The sequence below is a fragment of the Periplaneta americana genome, unplaced genomic scaffold (genome assembly GCF_040183065.1).
Source record: "Periplaneta americana isolate PAMFEO1 unplaced genomic scaffold, P.americana_PAMFEO1_priV1 scaffold_22, whole genome shotgun sequence".
Taxonomy (NCBI): domain Eukaryota; kingdom Metazoa; phylum Arthropoda; class Insecta; order Blattodea; family Blattidae; genus Periplaneta; species Periplaneta americana.
The window spans coordinates 2,574,886-2,597,394 of NW_027185503.1; the positions used below are offsets into that span (position 1 = coordinate 2,574,886).

The window sequence follows — 22,509 nt, forward strand, 5'->3', positions numbered from 1 at the left end:
AAATGATTTCCTACGTTTTCTTATCTTAATGTTTTTTCTTTTTCTTTCCAAGTGTCACAAAATTGTTTTGTTTACTTATTATTCTTTATGAATTGATTAGTAGGCCGATCTATCGAACCCTTATTTAGGGCAGCTTTTGTTTATACAAATTATCTCATAGTCAGTCAAGTGGAATGCCATGCAAAGGAGAGAAGTGCAACAACCTCCTTCTCACATTATTTTTTTTTATTTGTAATATTACATTGCTCAACAGTCAAAATGTATCGCAGATAAAATTGGTCATTTCTTACTAATTTTGGGGTGATAAAACGAAAATGATCTTCATTTTGGTGGATTAGTTCTCATTTCGATTTTGCATAGTGTTTTTGCTCGAATTTTTCGATTTTTCTCGAGATGTTATTTTATTTACATTTTATATATTATTTATATTTATATATATATGTGGATAAACACATAGTGTAATGACATAGTAAGAAATACACAGTGTACACATTTGTACATCAGTTCTCACACAATTACAAAATTTACTAATATGTCCTATTTAGCAACCTAGCAACCAACGAGAGATAGGCTATTTCTTATAAAAGTAAGCCTTCCTAAAATAAGAATGACTCAAATTGAACTAAATGATCTCATTATGGACTTAGAAGTGTCTACGGTAAAAACAAGGCTGAGTTACTAGGGTCACGACTTAAGCAGTTGAAAAAAAAAAATGTTAAAATTACCGAATTTCGAGTTTGTCAGCATCCCCTCGAAAGATGTTTTTTTTTTATGTGCAGGATAATCTTGTATTCTGTAATGATGTTGATGGATTCATGGATGCCATGGCGACTCAACACATCGCAGACGAGTGGCGCCTTTTTATAAACTCACTCAAAGCCAGTCTTAAAGCAGTATTACTGCATAATGGCAATATATTCCCAAGTATTCCAGTCGTACATTCAGTATCCATGAAGTCCACACCTGTGGAGTAACAGCGCGTCTGGCCGCGAAACCAGGTGGCCCGGGTTCAAATCCCGATCGGGGAAAGTTACCTGGGTGAGGTTTTTTCCGGAGTTTTCCCTCAACCCTATTTGAGCAAATGCTGGGTAACTTTTAGTGCTGGACCCCGGACTCATTTCACCGGCATTATCACCTTCATCTCATTCTGACGCTAAATAACCTGAGATGTTGCTACAGCATCATAAAATAACCTACTAAAAAAAGTATCCATGAAAGAGACATGTGGTAACATTAAGGTATTAATTAACTGTTTGAATTATGATAAATACAAGTGGTGTGTATTCAGATTTGAAAGTAGTTGTGTTAATATTAGGTCTTCAGCAGGGTTATACAAAATACTGTTGCACTTTGTGTAAGTGGGATAGTCGTGCAGGAGATAAACACTATCAACTATGTTGTGGCCCCTTAGGCAAAAGTTAGAACCAGGCATTAAAAATATTATTCGTATGCCACTGATAAATGAGACCAAAATAATATTACTAGCATTGCATATTAATCTGGGACTTATGAAAAACTATATAAAGGATATGAAAAGAGCTTTTAGGTAACTCTTTCATGAATTTCCACGACTCAATGATTCTAAAACCAAAGAGGTCCACAAATTAGAAAGTCAATGCTTGATGAACATTTTCATGAATTTCTAACAGGCAAGGAGAAAATCGTTTGGGAATCATTCCACTTGTACATAATTTTCTTGGAAACAACAAAGCGAAAAGTTACAGGAAATTAGTGGACAATATACTGATTGCATGCACTAGAATGGAGTGCAATATGTCTCATAAAATGCATTTCCTCCACTCCATTTGGACTTCTTCCTTGACAATCTCGGAAAAGTATGTGATTAACATAGGTAAATGAAGCACTACGATGATTGCTCGTCAGTAATAAGGGATGCCCCATAATTAAAATACAGAAGAAAGGCTAAAAAATCACGTCTGAGTCTGTAAGGTATGAACTTAATATGACATAATATCACAGTCTACTATATACAGTCACGAAGCTTGAGATTTGAGGGTGCTAGAAGATAGACTGTGACGATACTATTTTGCATTGCCTGTAATGAGGCAATATTAGCGATGCTAGTGGTGAGCAACTACCTAATGTTTGCATTTTTACTACATATTGAGCTTCGCGACTGTATATAGTAGACTGTGATGATACCTTAACAATAATTAAAACATACAAAGATAATATGTATATAAATATAACTGAAGAGTTTTACATTTCAAAATATCACAAAAGAGAAAAATCCTTGATTAATGAAAATTTACCTAACTTACAGAACACACTGTACACCACGTGACGTAATGTATTCATACGCACACAATCCACAATCTCCATAAACCAAGCCAGACGCAGTCTTTACAGTCTTCACATAGCCTCCATACAACCACATCCAACGAATACACACGCTCATATACAAGTAAGTTTCACATATTTGTTTTCTCAAACTGATTTCCTTTAGACAATACAATCCAAAAGCTTGATTTATGTATCCATTAAATTATAAATACTTTGTTATTATTCAATAATACACGTAAATTAACTACTATTGCAACATAGCTAATTACCCAATTTAATGCTCTTATCATTTATATTTATCCTAACTTAAATTACATAGACACAAATCCCAGATACATTTATTTGTTTTATCATTGTATTAATATTAATTACTTCACATTTTATCTTATTCCAGCTAATTTGAACGCTGACATTCACCTTCCTATAATAGTCCACAACAACTACAGTATTTGGATACCATCCATAAATTAACTATGTAAGTTTCCATCTACTCAACACGTCACACGAAATTTAATTAATCTTATACAATTTTCAATAACTCTTGATTTAAAGTCAAGTCATCAACTTAATGATAATACACATTATTTAATTTAATTACATAATTCTATTATTTCTATTTTAGATTGAAGAGCATCACCGCTCATAATGCACATTCAAGTATATGCCGCAATTCAACATCATAAGACAACCTAATATTGAAATATATCATCGGATACAAATGATATCCATAACAACTTTGAATAATTAGACTCAAGGCACACCCTCAGTCTATATATTATGACGTACATACAATAGAAGGTGAAATGACGTGCAGTAATGATAAAACAAGAATACGGGCACGAAAAAATCAGTTAACATAGTTCAATTACTGTAATGCATCCCTTCACACAATATAGTATACAGATTTCATTTTATTTTTTATTATTTTATCAGTGAAGACCTGCAAACATATTTGTATAAGTATTGTAATCACACGTGTGTTTTAATCATTTGACAATAGGGTGTAGCCACACAAGAAAGACACAGGATGTTGGTTTTTATCATGTTTTTATCATATTGTATGCTTATTAATATATATTGTATTTTAGTTTGTAGAGATATATTGCTATATAGAATGTTGTACCTGATGATGTTGGTATGAAACCGACGAAAACGTTCATACAATATTAATCATGTAATGTAAGGACTTGCACCTTACATATATTAATAGTAAAGTCATTGACTGAAAATAAATATTCGTATTATATATCATAGACTTTTCTGAAAATTAATCAAAAAAAAAAAAAAAAAAAAAAAAAACCTTATAACGTTCTCATATTATCATCTACTTATCAGCTGATCAGACATGGTCAACTATATAAAACAATTTACTCTCCACCTACGAAGTTCGCCGGTAAAGAAACCAGTCTCTGACGATGAACGCTGGCGATTTTAATTGTCAGGGTTGATCGTTTGGCGAAGATCGTTGTAGACAAACGATAGCTTTATATGGTTAACACACACATCACGTTCTATTACTAGAATCCTGCATTTGAGAGTACAAGCAAATACCTTACTATAATAATACCGGACAGCTGTTCAGTAGCGGCTGGTGACTTATAAAACGCTAGATATAGCTGGAAAATCGCTGAACTGGCAATACACACAACGACGAAATGAAACATAGTTGCACCGAAAGGATCGAAGTCAACTACATTCCGGTACCAACTTCCTCCCATATGGCTGTGCGATAGGAGATGCGAGCATCGTTACTTAATTGCCACACCTTGTACACTTAAAAATCAATACTACTACTTACTTACTTGGAAGAGAACATGGGGAATTTGAAGAGAAGGAGGTGATTACGGGAAGAATACGATGGCTTAATGTCAAAGAACACTAACTCCAAAAATCATAACTTTACAGAAGAGGCAAAAAAACAGTTTAATTGTGTACATTTTCTTATGTTACTGCTTTAATTTATGAGATACGTTGATAAAATTTAAACCATAAATATAGAACATAACCCTAAAGATAATACAATACATATTTTCTAGAAATATTTAAAATTGTCTTAAAAAATAACACATTTTGGAGATAGTGTTCTTTGTTACTAACATGAAGCGTTCAATTTAGTAGATAGTGTTAAAAATAAATGGCAAAATATTGAATTTAAACACTTTAACAAGAAATTATAGATGTATTTGACAATGCAAATTAATAAATTTAACTTATTGTGGTGAGCAGCAATTATGATATTTCTTCTTCTTTATAAAGAAACATTATCTAAACTCAGAACATATCAACATTATTATAAAAGTACCAGTTAATAGTATTTATAAAGCAAAAAGCACAATATTAACATTATTAAATCAATTTATACTATTATCTGAAATAATAATTTTAACAGTGCATTTATAATATAATAAAAGAATAAAGTTATCTTCATTTTACATTGAATTTTAGAACAACAGTGTTTTAAAATATTTGCTAATGTTACTTTAATTTACCACAGCTGATGAAGGGTTTGGACGAAAAAGTTATTTAACTAATGATCAATTTATTTTAAAAAATAGCAAAGCCTACAAATTCAGTTGATTAAAAGTCTGTCCTCACGTAAAGAAAAAAAAAATACACACTTAATTCAGAATTTATGCCCTAAATTACATTGAATAAAATTATAATCTGAATATATTATATTTTATTTGATTCAATATTTTATGTTTTGAATAGTGTCAATATCCACACCTCTCATATAAAAATTTAAAATTTCCTTTTAATTTTATAACCACTCATTGCTCTTCATTTTGAGTATCTTCTACTACGATTTCCTGTTCTCAATTTTTGAACTGTTGTAAAGAAAAGGTAATTTCCTGGTATAATGTTCTGTTTACACAGTTTCAATACATTTTTCATTTTCTAATCCTGTATATTTTCAGTGCCCCATGATGCTTTGGTTTAAGCTGAAGATTATCCAGCCTTAAATCCACGTGTAATCTTCCTCTGTACCTTGAATTTATGGAATTCTTCATCATAGTTGTATTTAAAAAATACGTGTTCCCCGTCACTTTTCCGATACTGGAACCACACTATATCCAGCCATCTTACAATGTTTCTATTAGCGTCAACTTTCTTGTTTCTCTTACAGCATACATCACTCTGTTCCACTTCCATTTTTGATACAGCTCAAACTATAGTATATCACTCTGATCGATCAAATATTTCTGTATATTTTGCTGTTTTTTTTTTTCAATGTGCGCGTGGACTGTGCCCATTTGTGAATCTCCTGGTTAAAAAAAAATATGTTCAATTTGAGGTACGTCCAAAACATTCAAAGCATAGAGGAGCATAGTTGATATGAGCACATTCCGGTTTTGTCCTCCACAGGTATCGGACATGAAAGAGAACCTTTTACCATTCTGCAGTTTTTTTTCATTTGAGCAAAGAGACATGATGCTACCTCTGCAGCTCCCCTTTCTGCAATTCCCTCCCTCCATATAAAATTTTCTGCTGTTCTGTTGGCTACGGTCAAATTATATATAGCTAAACACTCAATCCATTTTAACATCTGGACTGTAGTGCACAGTATGAAATCAAATTTAAAAACGTAAAGATCATTTACTGATGCCCTAATTTTGAAATCTTTTTTTTATTTGACGAGCTGCTTCCCTTCTTTCAATATGGGACTGATGAACTGCCTCCGTCTCTATTTTCTTACGTTCAGACATGTGATCATATGTATAACATTTATCACATTGATCGTTTCTGGGTTTTTAAAAAGCTATATTAAAATTTTTTTGAAAATATGACGATAATATGAAAGCTTTTCTGCCTGAACATTAGCATTCCTGAATTTTTCTTTGTACAATTCATAAATTTGTTTGTAAATTTAAATCACAAGACAGATATTCTCTTGCAGTGTCGTTTCTTGTACTCTTGTTGGATGGTACTCTTGGAAATGGAGCAGTGTGGTTCACTATATATTCACAAGTACGTTCAGATTTCTTTACTCCTGGCTCATGCTTTCCTCTTCGATCAGTATCCATTATGTTATTGTCACTTTTTTCAAACTATGTTCTATTATTGTGTTGGATATATCAAAGATGCCGAGAAAAACCCCCTGCATACCCATATTGTTTCTTTATTTTTCACCAGAAAAAATGGTGTTTTGCCCTCTAGATTCATCCTTTTTGGATTTGGATTTCCTTCACTTCTGTAAGGCCCATCTAAAATTGCCGCTTCAAATTGTTATTCTCAATATTCCAATATTGTTTATGAATTTCATGTCTGTCTTCAGCACTAAATGGCAGGTTGCATTTAAGGGGACATTTTGTACAATTTTTGTCTAGAACTTTTTTTGCCAGCAATTTCTTTCCACTCTTTAAGGACTTGTGGACTTTCCCTGTTATCCAGCGTTGGATATGGACTACTAACAGCTATGCTCTTATTAGATTCATCACTCATTCCTTCTGAAATTTTATATGTCGCTAAAGCCAACTTCACTATTAACCTGCCCCTAATATTCGAACTGAGTATTTCTTACCTCTAATAAAAGAGTATCAAATTACCAGAGCAATCGTGTGCTGCATTTCTTACAAACTGGATTGATTTAAGAATGCTTGTATTGTATTTATTAACATTCCATGGTATTCATACATTGCTTCACAGCTAGAATATGGAACAAGTCAAAAAACTTAATACTATTATAAGTTCTTAATTTATAGTCACAGTCTAGATGAAATCCATACAGACGAGATTTACAATATAGTCTACTAGTACAACACATAGTTTTAGTATCAATTTCATGAAGCGTTACTGAATGTCATAAATTCACCTACAGAATAGAAGGAGTGAGAAATTAGGTATTTCTTTAATTTGGCCCTAAATATTCTTGTGTTATGAGTTTCATTTTTTATATCGATAGGGAGGCTATTAAAATTTTTATAACACACTCCTTTTTGATAGCATGATAGACTTGCCGATGGAGTATGAAAGTCATTTTTTTGACGTGTATTTATGCTATGAACTGATGAATAAGTTATAAAGTTTTCACGATTACATACGAGGAAGATTATTAATGAAAAGATATACTGGCAAACCATGGGCATCATTTCTAGTTTTTTTTAAATATTCCTATTATTCTATTGACTAAAAAATTATCAATTCTCTAACAATTAACAGTATGCTGATAGTATTACATTCTTGGTTGTATGTTCTGAGGCAGTGTCACCAATAAAACCTTAGAAATGTTAAATAATTTAGAGACAAAGAACACTATCTCGACTTAGTGTACTTCTAGTCTATAATTTGTTACTGTCAAAGAAAACTAAGTCTATATAATGTTGTTTGACACTCCGCATCTGTCTAAATTAACACAACACTATCTCCAAAAAAAAATAAAACTATTATTTGTAGAGCCATATTACTTTCACACGATATAAAGGCTACTTTGTACAATATGATACTATAAATAACTCAAAAAGTCGATTTTTGGAGTTAGTGTTCTTTGACACTAAGCCGTCGAATAGTGCAATGCGAGGAGAATAGGTAAACAACACAAACACAAGCAACAACAAAATAGGTTAAAGAAAATACCACAATTTTTCTTCTTCTTCTCCTTCTTCTCCTCCTTCTCAACTCTGGTTTCCTCTTCTGCTTCGTAGTCCACAAAGAGTATTTCTGCAAAGAGCAAAATGGACTTGATCGTTAAGCATGCATTCACTGGCTTGCATTGAATGTATTAATAGGGAGAGGATTCGTAAGTTAGTCATGCAAAAACATTTTGTACATGTTTTGAACGTCTGCAGTGACAAATACTTAAACTTACTCGTACATATGTTTGCACATTTCAGGCGTTCTATATAAACTGGATTCCTATGCAATAGTTTCTTCTGTGTTAAAGTCACGGCTTCACCCACGGTACTTGTTTCTGTAGAAGCGAGTCAATGACACCAGTTACATCTTTCAGTTGTGGTGACGAAGATTCCAAGTACTCAGTATATTTTGGAAGGTCACTGAAATGTGCCTTGAGGAAAGCAAGGGAGCCATAGATGTTGTCGCTGCTAAGTACAGATTTTTGCCTTAGGGATTAAGGCAGCCTCCTCCATGTCGAGGGTGTTCTCTCTCTCCCTCCCCCCCTCTCTCTCAATGTATTGATATTTCTCTCAAAATTGAAAAAAAGGTCAATATAAAACGCAGTAAATGCAAGATAATGCTTATCAACAATGATTTAGGTTATTTTAGGTATTAAAGTCCGATTGAGATTTTTTTAGGTTCAATAGAATTCACATATACGACTCCTACTTTCATGATTCGGAAAAGTATTAGAAATTTGGAGTTGAAAAGTAAGGGGAAAAAAGGTAAAGACCTACAAATCCAGTCCCTATAAAGTGCTCAATAGTCCATTTTGTAGTTGGAAGTCCATTTGTTATTTTTAATTATGTTTTTGAATGACTTATTACGTTTCATTGTTGTGTATGTGGTATTATCATTGAAAGTGTAGGGTTAAACGACAGCCAAAATAAGCGCAACTGTGTTTCAAGGCTACAGGCATTATAGGCTATCATATTTCTGTTCTGACTGCCTGGACACTTGGATAGAAAATGTAATAATAAATATCATTCATTTCGAGTTGTATTTTGTCGTTTAATTTTGCATTATATTTACTTACTTACTTACAAATGGCTTTTAAGGAACCCAGAGGTTCATTGCCGCCCTCACATAAGCCCACCACCGGTCCCTATCCTGAGCAAGATTAATCCAGTCCCTACCATCATATCCCACCTCCCTCAAATCCATTTTAATATTATCCTCCCATCTAAATCTCGGCGTCCCCAAAGGTCTTTTTCCCTCCGGTCTCCCAACTAACACTCTATATGCATTTCTGGATTCGCCCATACGTGCTACATGTCCTGGCCATCTCAAACGTCTGGATTTAATGTTCCTAATTATGTCAGGTGAAGAATACAATGCGTGCAGTTCTGTGTTGTGTAACTTTCTCCATTCTCCTGTAACTTCATCCCTCTTAGGCCCAAATATTTTCCTAAGAACTTTATTCTCAAACACCCTTAATCTCTGTTCCTCTCCAAGTTTCACAACCATACAGAACAACCGGTAATATAACTGTTTTATAAATTCTAACTTTCAGATTTTTTCCACATAAACAACAACATAAGTATACATTTGAAAACACAAGAGGACAAAAATCCATAATAGACTATATTATAACAAATAAATGAGTCCACAAAGAATTCTAGATGTCAGAGTATTAAGCTCCGCTAATGTAGGAACACAGCATAATTTTGTTCTACGCAAATTGAGAGACTCAATTTGTCCACAGAAAAGAAAACCACCAGCGTATATAGAAAAATTCAATATCGACTCACTCTCTGATGAAATGACAAGATATTTATATCAAAAAAGGTTAAAAGAGAAGATAACAGAAAATAAAATAACGGAAGAAGATAATGTTGAAGATGCATGAAAGAAGGTAAGGGATAATATAACTAATGCTGCAACAGAAGCAATAGGAAAAAGAAGACTTAATATAAATAATAAAAAAAGATTTACAAAACCATGGTTTAATGAGGAAGTAAAAGAATTAGCAGCAGAAAAAAGACAAGCACATGTGGAATACAAGAATAAAATAAAAACTTGGGATGAATATGAGACAGTAAGAAATGAAGTAACTTATAAAATAAAGCAGATAAAACAAAATTACTGGGAGAAGTTCTCTAAAGATATGGAACATGATTTGTATGTGGGACAAAAGAAAATGTGGACCTTTTTAAGAAACAGAAAGAAACCAATAAACGAATATCTGCATATAGCATCGATAAATCCACAAGAGTGGACAACATACTTCAGAAAATTATATGATAACAAAGATAATGATTTGGATAATGACCCAATAGTAGATACAAAAGAGGAAATTACAGTAATACCTATTGAAGTCATTCAAGATGCAATTATAAAACTAAAAAACAGGAAAGCACCAGGAATAGACAATATAAGCAACGAAATGATTAAATACGGGGGAGGCAAATTAACTGAAGAAATTTTCCAATTGTTCAGGAGAATATATTTAGATATGAAAATACCAGAACAATGGAGAGAAAGCATAATGATACCAATATTTAAGAAGGGAGTAAAAACAGATCCAGAGAATTACAGAGGTATCTGTCTATTGAATTCTATCCAAAAATTATTAACAAAAATAATAACTAAAGAAATAACCCAACTAGGAATAACTGAAGAACAACAAGAATTCCGGCAGAATAGATCTACGATAGATGCCATATTCACATTGAGACAGATAGTTGAGAAAGCTGTCGAATTCAATAAGCTGGCTTATCTATGTTTTATAGACTTAACAAAGGCTTTTGATAGAATTAAGATAAAAGATGTCTTGGAAATACTAAAGAAAAAAGGAACCAAATATAACATTATAAAACTCATAAAAGATCTCAATGTTAATAACTACACAAGAATAAAGGTAAATAACCACCTAACTGATAAGGTACCTATAGTAACAGGAGTGAGACAGGGTGACAGCCTTAGCCCTATTCTGTTCAGTGTGATCATGGACGAAATAATAAAGGAAACTAAAGCAGGAACTAGGGGCTACAGATTAGGGAATAAAGACATTAAAATAATATGTTATGCTGATGATATGATCCTTTTAGCAGATAACGAAGATAACCTACAGAGATTGCTATATAAATTTCAAACAACAGCAGAAAGATTTAACATGGTGATATCAGAAAATAAAACAAAATCACAAACTATCTCAAGGCAGCCACTCGGATGTAAACTTGCAGTATATGATAAACCCATAGAACAAGTAATGAGTTTCAGTTACTTAGGAACAAAAATAACAAGCAATAAAAATTTGGAGGAAGAAGTAAAAGAACAGAATACTAAAGCAAACATAATATCAGGATATCTAAGAGATGTAATTTGGAAAAATAAATACATGAACATAGAAAGCAAGATCAGAATATATAAAACGTATATAAGGCCAGTATTAACATATGCAACTGAAACTCGAGCAGAAACAAAAAAAAAAAAAAAAAACTGCGAAAATGATGACAACAACAGAAATGAGGACATTACGAAGTATTACTGGCGTTATGTTATACGACAGGCAGACGAATGATGAGATTAGGGAAAAATGTGGAGTGCAGGACGTGACAAAATGGATCAAGACCAGAAGAAAAGGGTGGCGGGAACATGTATTAAGGATGATGGAAGACCGACTCCCGAAAATCGCAATGAAAGGAAAGTTGGACACCCCAAGACCTTTGGGATGACCCCCTAAACGGTGGAAGGAAAGTTGGACACCAACATCGGATTAAGACAGCAAAGTTGAAAAATACAGGACTTATCCTAAAACACGAAGAAGAAGAAGAAGAAGAAGAAGAAGAAGCAGCAGAAGAAGAGATTTTTTGACAGCAGACTAGATGACAAAAGCTTCTCAACCGAATAATAACACGCATTTCAGCATTATATTTACTACCATATTAAAAGCTAGAGAATTGCGTGTTAAATTAATGTTCTTCCTTTCTATAAAGAACTCAATTCAAATATTTAATAGCAGATTCTATGAACTGCGACAAATTTAACAAGTGGTTTGGGCCAACTGACTGAATGGCACTACTCGATAAATCTGCTCTTCGCTACCAGCAATCGAAATTGTGCGTAGCTGAAAGCGCCACCACTTCAGGATGTAAACAATAAAATTACAGTAGCCTACCTTCTTCACTGCTCAAAGTCATCGTGCTTGCTTTTCTGTCCAGATATTGACCGCTCGACATCGCGTTGGCTTCATACATAAGCTCCTCGTGTATCCGTCTGGACACATCTGAAATGCAACATAATTCTGATTTTAAATTGTCGTAATAAATTGATTGTTAGCTAATCTAATGAACATGATAAATAGGTAGCATTTTAAGTGAACAATATGTATGTCATCTAACTTTTACAATAAGTAAACCATAAAAATGAAGCTTGAAAAGGAATCAAAAGTTTAATCGCATAATAAAGTACTTCTAACGTACATATAGCCTTAAAGAGAATAAATTAAATTAAATTAAATTAAATTAAATTAAAGTATGAGTAATTTTTAAATTTCGCTTAAAGAATGAAATTAATTTATCCTTATTCTTTTATTTACAGTAAAAATCGAAGTTGTTCATAGATGATAGCGACAACACCACAGAATGTAAACAATTACTGTACCTTCATAGTGATTGGTCATGCTCGACGATGTGAATATGCTTGATGTTCTCTTGGCCTTGTCGTGGCTGCTCGATGTCCCGCTGTCTTCTTGTCCACCTAAAATGCAATGTAATTCTGAGTTTACATCGTCGTAATAAACTGATTGTTAGCTAATGTGATGAACAGGATAAATAGGAGAATATTAAATAAGTAGACAATATGTACGTCATCAAACTATTAACAATAACTAAATCATAAAAGTGAAGTTTGAAAGGGAATCAAAAGTTAAGCGCATACTAAAGTTATTTCTAACGCACATCTAGTCTTCAACTCAGTACTATATAAAAAAATATTATTCCGGACATTTTAAGTCCCCGAAATAATAAACAAGTCATTACGAAGTTAACAGACCAGAGTGATGATTAGAAATGTTTCCCATTTTCATTTTACTTCTAAACAAACTTTAGAAATTCTCTCTGGTAAAATTTACAAAACAGTAGATAGAACCTTGTTAATCTGAGCACTCGATTGTTCGGCTTGGTTAAGTGGTAATGATTTTACCTCCTGACATTGAGTTTACACAAAAAATATTTCGAACTTTTTATCATAGTTCCTTATTAAACGGCGAGCTAGGACGGAGTTGTTAATCTAGTTTCAGGCAAAGTACCACATAATCTTTAAACATTCTAGAACGCTCGTAATTACTAACTCCATTGAAGAAAACAAAGCAAATGCATGAGCTTAGCTTGCAGAAAGTCTGCTGCCATTCACACATTAATTTCAGTGCACTCTAGTGCCAGCTAGAGGGAAAGAGATTTCTCGAGACGGAAGTGTGAAAAAAATATCCACCAAGAAAAAAAGTACACTCCTTTCCTGTTGCATGGCCATAAAAATGACTAATTCATAATATTACATCTCCAAACATTTCTAAGTGTGATGTGCCTATTGGTATACAAAAGAATTAAATGGAAAATGCGACCACACGAGCTTAATTATCGCCACATTGAGTGGAGCCAAGGGATGGAGCGTGAGATTCAGACATATTTTTAGCACGTGAAGAAAAAGGCCGCCAAACAAAACGAAAGTTTTAATGGTTGGTGACATTAAGGACTGCATATAATGTACTATTACTGTAACAGAATTGCTTAACTATGAACAAGTGGGGAAGGAAATATGCGAGAGCGATCTATCTGAAACTGGCTCTTGGACATACTTAAGTCTAAAAAGACGACAAAGCCTACGAAATACATTTTTTAAACAGGGACAGCAGCCACCCTTCGCACTTCTCTCATCTTCTTTCACGAATGACAGTGCAAACATAGAATCTTCCTCGTTTTCTGCTTCTTCTTTTTGGAATGATTGTGCTGGCGTTGGAGCTGGTATGGCACCCATGGATGCTGCTATGGGAGCTCGAATGGCCTCTGGGTAATATGCTACAGGGAGCAAAACAAACTTGATCGTTAAGGTTTAGGTGAGGGGTTTGGACTTTTTCCATTGCTGGTTGTCACAATAAAAAAATTAAGACACAACGTTTCGAAGGGTGGTTCTCCCTTCGTCTTCAGGTGGAAGGAAGGAGAGAAGAGAAAAAACATACTGTTGGGATCGTTACGTACAGCTATTCTGTATGACTGATCGTCGATTCCTGGCTTCGGTGGAGATTATAATTAAGAAAGACCCGAAGTCATTAGCAGTTGATCGTTAAGCCTGTGTCATTGCAATCACTGGCTTTCACTGAATGACATATTGATAGGGAAAGCATTCATATGGAACTGTAAATTTTACTGTGCATTATACAAAATATTTTTTTCTGTTTTTAACGACGAATATTCAAAATTAATTGTACATATTTTTGCATATTCAAGCGTTCCTGTATATAATAGACTACTGAGCATGCAATGTAGCATATTTTCAGTGTTTGTGTCATATAGCCCCAAATTAGCATATCGATGACCTAGATCTAGTATCACGTATGTGATTTTACCAAAATGTTCAGGAGAGACATAAAACTATGATTATTATATTGTATCATTTGAACCACTGAAAACCACAATAATCAGTAAGAATAATATATACATCTGTAATTCAAAGCTTCATGTTGGTGTGACAATTCCAATTAACACACTCTAATTTGAAACTTACAGCATATATAAAACATGATTTAAATTTGGATTAAGTTAAACTATCATCTGAATTTTTACAGCTACTTAAAGCTTCAAAATGCCAAGTTTCTCAAAAATTTAAAATTTGAGTTGTTTCACTTTCGAACTGGGACGTCGATACTGTATTCCTGTTCTGACTGTCTGCACACTTGGATAAGAAACAACTATTTAATAATATGATATTATTATGTTTACTATCATATTAAAATTCTAGAGAATTTCGTGTTAAAATGTTATAAATTAATGTTCTTCGTTTCTGTCAAGAACATAATTTGTTTCAACTTCAAACATTTAACAACAGGTTCTCCGATCTGTGACAAACTGAACAAGTGACTTGGGGGACTGGTGAGAACTGGCTGAATGACGTCACTGAATAAATGCCCTATTCGCTACCAGTAAGAATTGAAGTCTGTACAAGGAGTCCGTGGATATTCAGAGTACCGCAATCCTTTGCGCTGGAAATCCCGACAAATCAGCTATTTTTTATTCCAGCGCACGCTATTTGCTGTATACAGTTGTAGGGTAAACGTTGGTAATTTCGTGGGAATAGTTATTTCGTGATACTTTTTCTTTGCTCTTTCGTGAACTAACCAATGGAGTTACGAGATTTAAATTTCCGCCAAGGGATTGCATTATGTTGTCCGGTTTCCATAAACATACAGCTACTCTTTGTGTGACTATTGTAGCTGCTTCAGTGAGTTTTTATGTATGGAGAGAACAAGTTAGCGTCGACTTCTCAGGGTTACAAATTTTGTGGATGTTTGTAATTACATTACAGGCTTCTTACTAAAGGTAAGATTATGATATTTGGTACAATGATTTATTATATCTTAATGAAATTTTAGGAAATGTTTTTGGAATTTTAGGTACAACTGTAGTCGCCATATACGCTTAGCTTTACTGATAGAAATCTTAGCTCTTTGAGGCGAAATTTTGTTGAGCATTAAGGCCTCCCCACACCAACGCGAAATATTCGCAGCCGTGGCAGTGACGAATATTTCGCGTATACAGTGGCAACGAAATTCGCACGTTACCCCACACCGACGCGAAATATTCGCAGTGCTGACAGACACCAAATTTCGCGTATGCAGAGGAATATCATGTCGTAGCTCATATGATAGTCAATCAATGGCACTGTTATTTTTATGATTGGCAGGTCAATGTCTGAGGAAAGCATGGAACAAATTTTGAAATCGAAATTGTTTTTATAACGCGGGGGAATAGAAAGGTACAAATTTGGAAGTGATCTGTTCAAAATAGACATTTAGACCTTCAGAAGTCGTTAGCGGTAAACTTTTTTTATTTTTCACGTTAGAAGGGAGGGTCAAAGCGAATGAAATGTTGAGAAAGAATGGAAATTACTTTTAAAAGTTGCCGCTATTCAAAATCTTTACTGGTTTTCAAGTTACGGCAAGTTAAAGAAAAGAGTATTTTTTACTTGGCGAAGAACTCAAGACAACCTCTTGTCTGCTAATACAGAAATCTTTGCTCTGATTTCAAATCCACTTACAAAATACTTCCATCACTTAAACTGTTTAATTACTTGCATGTGTCTTGAAATGTAACAATAAATATTAAAATAAATGTAATTAAAATATAAATAATGCAATTAAAATAAATGTAATCACAATATTAAAATAAATGTAGTTACAATATTAAAATAAATGTAACTGAAATATTAGAATACATTTAATTAAATTATTTATTAAAAGAAAAGAATCAAAATGGCGAAAGATGATACCTAGTATTTAGCCTTAGATGTTGTGCTTGCAGTTGCAAACATTGTCAAAGAACTTGGAGCTCTGGAGGAGAGAACACATAGAAAAAAGAAAGATGTGCGGGTGAGAAAGTGAAGTCCACGTAGAAAAATACAAAAGTGCATCAGAAACAAGAAGTTAAAGATATCTGAATATCTGAAAAGATAAATTATCTATGAAACGAATATTCAGAGAATCCCTCATAACATGAATTACCATCCCAGGACATATAAATAATTGAAAATAGTGAAATGAAATAAAAGATCCTTTATTGGTAATATATTTTTTATTCCTACTCAGAGAGATGACATTGGAAGATTCTCGGTCATTTAGCAATTTTCTAGGAATTGATAAGAGTATGTTCAACAAACTCCTAACACGATATAAATCATTTTAGTGTCGTGAAATCAATACATTCACATTTGAAACATTTCACTTTAACGTCCACTCCCAACTTTGGGGCTACGATAATGTAAACCAACCTGGAAAAATGATCATGGACCTCCTAAATATTACAACCGCAGAACTTGTCTACAGAAAAGAAGATCCCCCTACTTTCATCCATTATTCTGGTTCTGGTACAAATCCAGACTTATTACTAGTAACATCAGATATCCATCACGAAACCAAGAAAAAAATAATTGAAGACCCTGGATCTGGCCATGGAGTCATCATCGCTTCTATCCATCTCCACCAAAACCAAAGAAAAGAACCCTACAATAACAAAACAACATGGAACTTTAAGAAAGTGAATTGGAAACTATTTACAACACAACTCGACAAATGCCTCAAGCTCAACACACCACTAATGGAAAATACAAACTCAGATAGATTGGACAAATATTTCTGTGAATCTGTTCTTAAAATTGCAAAAAAGCACATTCCACGGCAAACCAAAAAAATACACCCCATTCTGGACAGAAAACCTGAATTTATTGAAACAAGATAGAGATAAAGCAAGAACCAAAGCAGAACATAGCTAAACACCAGAAGATACTCAAGATTGGAGGAAGAAGACTGCCATTCTTAAAAAAGCAATCATAACAACAAAAAAGAACAGTTTTAATAAATTTATAGAAAATATTAATTACAGAACCGATAGCGCTAAAACATATAAATTTCTGAAGAATATTTCCAATACACAGGAAAATACTAGCCAACCTATTATTCATAATAACAAAACACTAACAGATAGTAGACATATAGCAAACGCATTTAATAAACACTACTCAAACTCTCACAGATTACATCCCAATATAAAAAAAACTGACAAATTTATCAAAAGACAATTACATAAAAATAATAAAAACAATATTACTAGTACAAAACCTGAAATATTTCATCAAAATTTTACTTCCAAAGAATTAAATATAGCTATACAAAATTTAAAAACCAAGAAATCTCCTAGCCCCGACAACATTCATTCCGAATTTTTTAAACATCTGGGGGAAAAAGCCAAGTCTGTACTTCTATCCATTTTCAATTTATCATTGAACACCTCAATTCCTGCAGCTTGGAAAAAAGCAATCATTGTACCAATTCACAAAAAAGGAAAACCTGCTCATGATGTTAATAGTTATCAACCAATAGCACTGTTAAGCATGATAGCAAAAACCATTTAGTCCATGATCTCCAACAGATTAACTTGATATTTAGAATCCCAAAATCTTTTATCACCAAGACAAGCCGGCTTTCGACAACTACACTCTACCAATGAACAAGTCATACGCCTTGGCCAAGAAATAAAAGATAGTTTTAACATGAAAGAAGATACCTTGGCAATATAATTTATTGACTTTCAGTTAGCATATGACTCTGTTTGGAGAAATAAATTATTACTAAAACTCCAGAAATTAGGTATCTCCAGCAATATGTTCAGATAGATATCAGAATTCCTTAGTCAAAGATTCATTGCCACTAAATTCAATAACTCACTTTCTAGTTACAGACAAACATATCGAGGTCTACCTCAGGGCGCTGTCCTCAGCACAACTTTAGTCAATATTTATATAAATGACTTACCCTCCCTATTAGAGGAATCAAACATGAAAACAGCACTATTTGCAGATGATATAGTTTTGTGGACTTCCGGATCTTACAGACATAGAGACAAAATTCAAAATTCTGCTCTTAAAGCTCTAAATCAACTACATGAATGGAATACATCAAATTTGATGACACTCAATTTAAGCAAAAGTAACTACCAAATATTTTCACTTGGTAAAAAAGAAAGAGAATTCAATATCCAATACAATGACCAACACCTTCCTAGGACTTATGAATCCAAATATCTTGGAGTTATTTTCGATAGTAAGTTAACATGGAGCAACCATTTGAAATACATTTCTGAAAAAGCTCGTAAAAGATTCTCCCTTCTAAAAAGAATAGCAGGAAAGAAATGGGGGTGCTCTAGGAATACTTTGAACACTACATACAAAATGTTTATACAGCCAGTGCTGACATACTGCAGAGAAATTTTAATTACTTCACCTTTCATAAACGAAATAGAATATGTTCAAAACCAAGCTCTCAGACTCATTACTGGTGGAATCAAAACAACTCCAATAGATTCTATGAGATTCCTCACTAATATTAACAGCATCAAAATGACAATAGAAGAAAAAGCACTGATTCAATATGAAAAACTTATTAGATTACCAGGAAACAATTGGCATTCATACAGTCCTCTCTGTAGATTGAAAACTCAAAAAAAGTTTCATATCCAATGTTCAAGAATTAAAACAGAAAATCAATATCCCGAATTTAAAATAAAACCTACAAATTAAACCAAACTCTTTAACTCTATTAAATATAGAATATAATCTAAATTTAACAGAAGAAATACTAAAATCAGAAGTAAACACTGAAATACTAAAACAATTGTCTTTAGAGACAATTAATATTAGGTACCCTCCACAAAACTGGCTTCATTTATACACTGACGGATCCTTGATCTCCAGAGAACAAGGTGCCGGTGCAGGTGTTACGTGCTGTCTCTTCTCACTTTATAGATCTCTTGGGTATGGAACAACAAGTTTTGATGGAGAAATCATTGCAATAAGTGAAAGTCTCAGGAATCTTCTATGCCACATCAATAAATTTAAAAATGCAGTTATATTGTCAGACTCCAAAGCAGCTATTCTATCAATAGTCTCTAAACACACACTTTCATCTCAAACAACAGAAATAACTAAAATGCTCTCTCAATTAATATCACTCAAAAGAATTGTATTCCAATGGATACTATCCCATTGTGGAATCCTGGGAAACGAGAATGCGGATGCTTTAGCAAAGAAGGGGAGCACTGCTACTTACAGACCTGTTACTAAATCTACATATTACTCTGTGAAAAAATTTATTAAATCTACATACTTAGAACTTCAACAAACAAAATTTGATAACTCAATCCCAAGGGAAAAAATGGAACTCTCTGCATCAAAATACACAGTTAATTCCCGATTTACCACGAAAATTGTCTGTAGCTGCATTTAGATTGGCAACAGGCCATGATTGTTTGGCCAAACACCTGCATAGAATTGGAATATATCAGTCCCCTAACTGCCCATTGTGCAACTCAAACCAAGAAATGAATTCGGAACACCTCAAAAACAACAACATTTGAAAACAATTATTATATTTTAATTGTCCGCGTTTCTATTATAATGTAATATAATACGTCTAAACCCCCTCAGTAACATATTTTTCATGTTTTTTTATCATTAGATACAAAAAGAAAACCATACTGACTTTTATTAAACTTTTTAGCAAACTGATACTCCCTTGAATGTATAATGGCTACATTCACTAAAATGCGCTCTCAACGCAAAAAGTATCATAAAATTCATACAGTATTTGCAGTTCTAAATATATGATCGTGCAAAAATAGTTTACAATACACGTGTGTTAAGTGCGTAACAAAATCTCGAAAACAGAAGAGACTCTACTTCGTCTCTTCTTTTCTACCTTTTCTTTGATTCTGTTATAATGCATCCATTAAGAGAAGGAAGACAAGAGATGATGCTAAGTCTAAAATCTGAGAGGGATTTGTCCCACAAGTAGTGATATTCGCGTATAATTGATAAAATTATCCTGTTTATGTATAAGTGTAGTGTCAAGCAGTATCTGCTAGGTGTAGATTTTTGCTAATTTTTTTGGCGATGTATGAAATGGAGGGGGAAAGGAACTGGCCACCCTACTCCATTATCTCTTGGCCTAGTTGCCTCATAAGTGGTGCCTTCTTGGTATCATTTGTGAGGTTCAGACTTTTCTTCGGAAAATTGACTAAACAACAATCCTATAATATTGTATGATAATTTGTAGAAACAAAAGCCGCCCTAAATAAGGGTTCAATAGATCGGCCTACTAATCAATTCATAAAGAACAATAAGTAAACAAAACAATTTTGTGACACTTGGAAAGAAAAAGAAAAAACATTAAGATAAGAAAACGTAGGAAATCATTTACAATAAAAATTTTGTTGGGTACAAATGATTACTAATTATAGCTAAGGATGATTTTAACACGTGAGATCCTATGGCATCAATCGTTGCATCAGAAATTTTGTATTGTTTAAGTTGATTTAAAGTTTCACGTGGGATCGTGCCATGGGCACCGAACATGAGCCCAAAAACTGTCCAATGTGTAATGTGGTATTGTGCTCCAAGATGCTGACAACAAGGCTCATATGTGACTTGTTTTTCATAACACACCTCTTGTGGCTGTTGCTCATGCATCTCAAAACGGATTGTGGGATCAAGAATGACACCCTTATCCTTCTGCCGACCAATTATGATGATATCAGCCCGTCTAGTAGAGCCATCAGAAGAGACGCAAACCAACCTCCTCATAAACCTCATAGGAAGCATTCTGACGGATATAAGCTGCGATGAGAGAACGAACCGTATTATGTCTGTTGATTCGGAGCAATTCTCCATGATGGCAGAAACCCAAGACGTGAGGAAGCATTTCTTGCTCGTCGCATCTTCTGCAACGGGTTGAGTCAAGAGTTCTACCGGGGAGAGTACGTACAGGTATTGTATTACAGTTCATCTTAATGGCTTGCGTCCACTGACTGCTCGAAAGTCCCTTTTTGGTTGAGATCCACGAATTACCTTTCTTCCAGTGAGAATAGAAAACAACTCCCAAACCTTTACTTTTCAATTTGCTCCATTGATGAAAAGATTCTTCACACAATGCTTTTTAGTTTTTGAGAAGAAATACGTTCAGAGCAATCGAAGGTAATTGGTAATTGTTTGATGCAATGTTCAATTTCGTTTGGAAGATTTCGAGTGGCTGCTACATGAGGGTTGTCAACGTGTAAAAGTCTTTGACAAATATTTAAGTGCTGAAGGTAAGCTTCCCACTGGGCTTTAAGTACTCCTAAACCTCGCAATCTTCTTGGTGCATACAACATAGCATCCGGGGTGTCAGTCGGTTATTTTAACATTATGTAGACAAATATCGCATAATAAAATAAAAATATTAGCCTAAGTCCAGAACATTGATTATTATTCATTGAGTTGTAGTGACACCAAACGTGAGTACTAATGTTAGGAGATACAGCTCGAATCCGTAAGGTTTAATGAAAACAATTAATAGGCCTATTTATGTTTATTGAAACAACTCTTCTGTACTAGCTAATACAAAAGTTCCTAGAGTATTTCATAGGAATAAAATATGAATGAGATTAATTTTGACAAAATTGCTAATAAATATAGGCTTATATGTTTGCTTTCAAGAATGAAACCTTTCCTAAACTAAGAAAATTATTAACTTTGAACTATTAAACCTTAGTAAGATGTTAAATGACGCAAAGTTCATATAGGTAGGTTCTCTAGAAATATATTTCTGTACTAAGCAATGCTATGATATACTGAAGGACTGATAAAAGGCAACAAAGATGCGAATATGAAATCATTCCTTATAGACAGGCCGTACCGGTATGTAGGCTAGAATTTTTCTCTTAAGATACGTTAAAGATGTGAATAACTTACCACTTTCATTAAATTCCAGTTGGATTGCAACTCATATTGCCCTTTTTTCCTTACTTACTTGTAATCCTCTAGAATAAATTGTATAAAACTGGATGTTTC

At 33.6% G+C, this 22,509-nt stretch overlaps 1 protein-coding gene across 3 annotated transcripts in view; it reads right to left on the minus strand.

Annotated features, from left to right (window-relative positions):
- Positions 1-22,509, minus strand: part of LOC138693813 (uncharacterized) — an 85,330-nt gene that overhangs the window by 34,412 nt on the left and 28,409 nt on the right. For 2 of the 3 annotated variants that reach the window (XM_069817615.1, XM_069817614.1), the window contains 3 exons: positions 12,523-12,618; positions 12,038-12,145; positions 7,879-7,962 (listed from right to left, as the gene is read on the minus strand). In XM_069817615.1, coding sequence (XP_069673716.1) covers positions 7,879-7,962; positions 12,038-12,145; positions 12,523-12,541 — 211 coding nt within the window. In that variant the 5' untranslated portion in view covers positions 12,542-12,618. Of the gene's footprint in view, positions 1-1,262; positions 7,963-12,037; positions 12,146-12,522; positions 12,619-22,509 lie in introns of those variants that run through there. The other variant, XM_069817613.1, reaches the window with a different exon arrangement.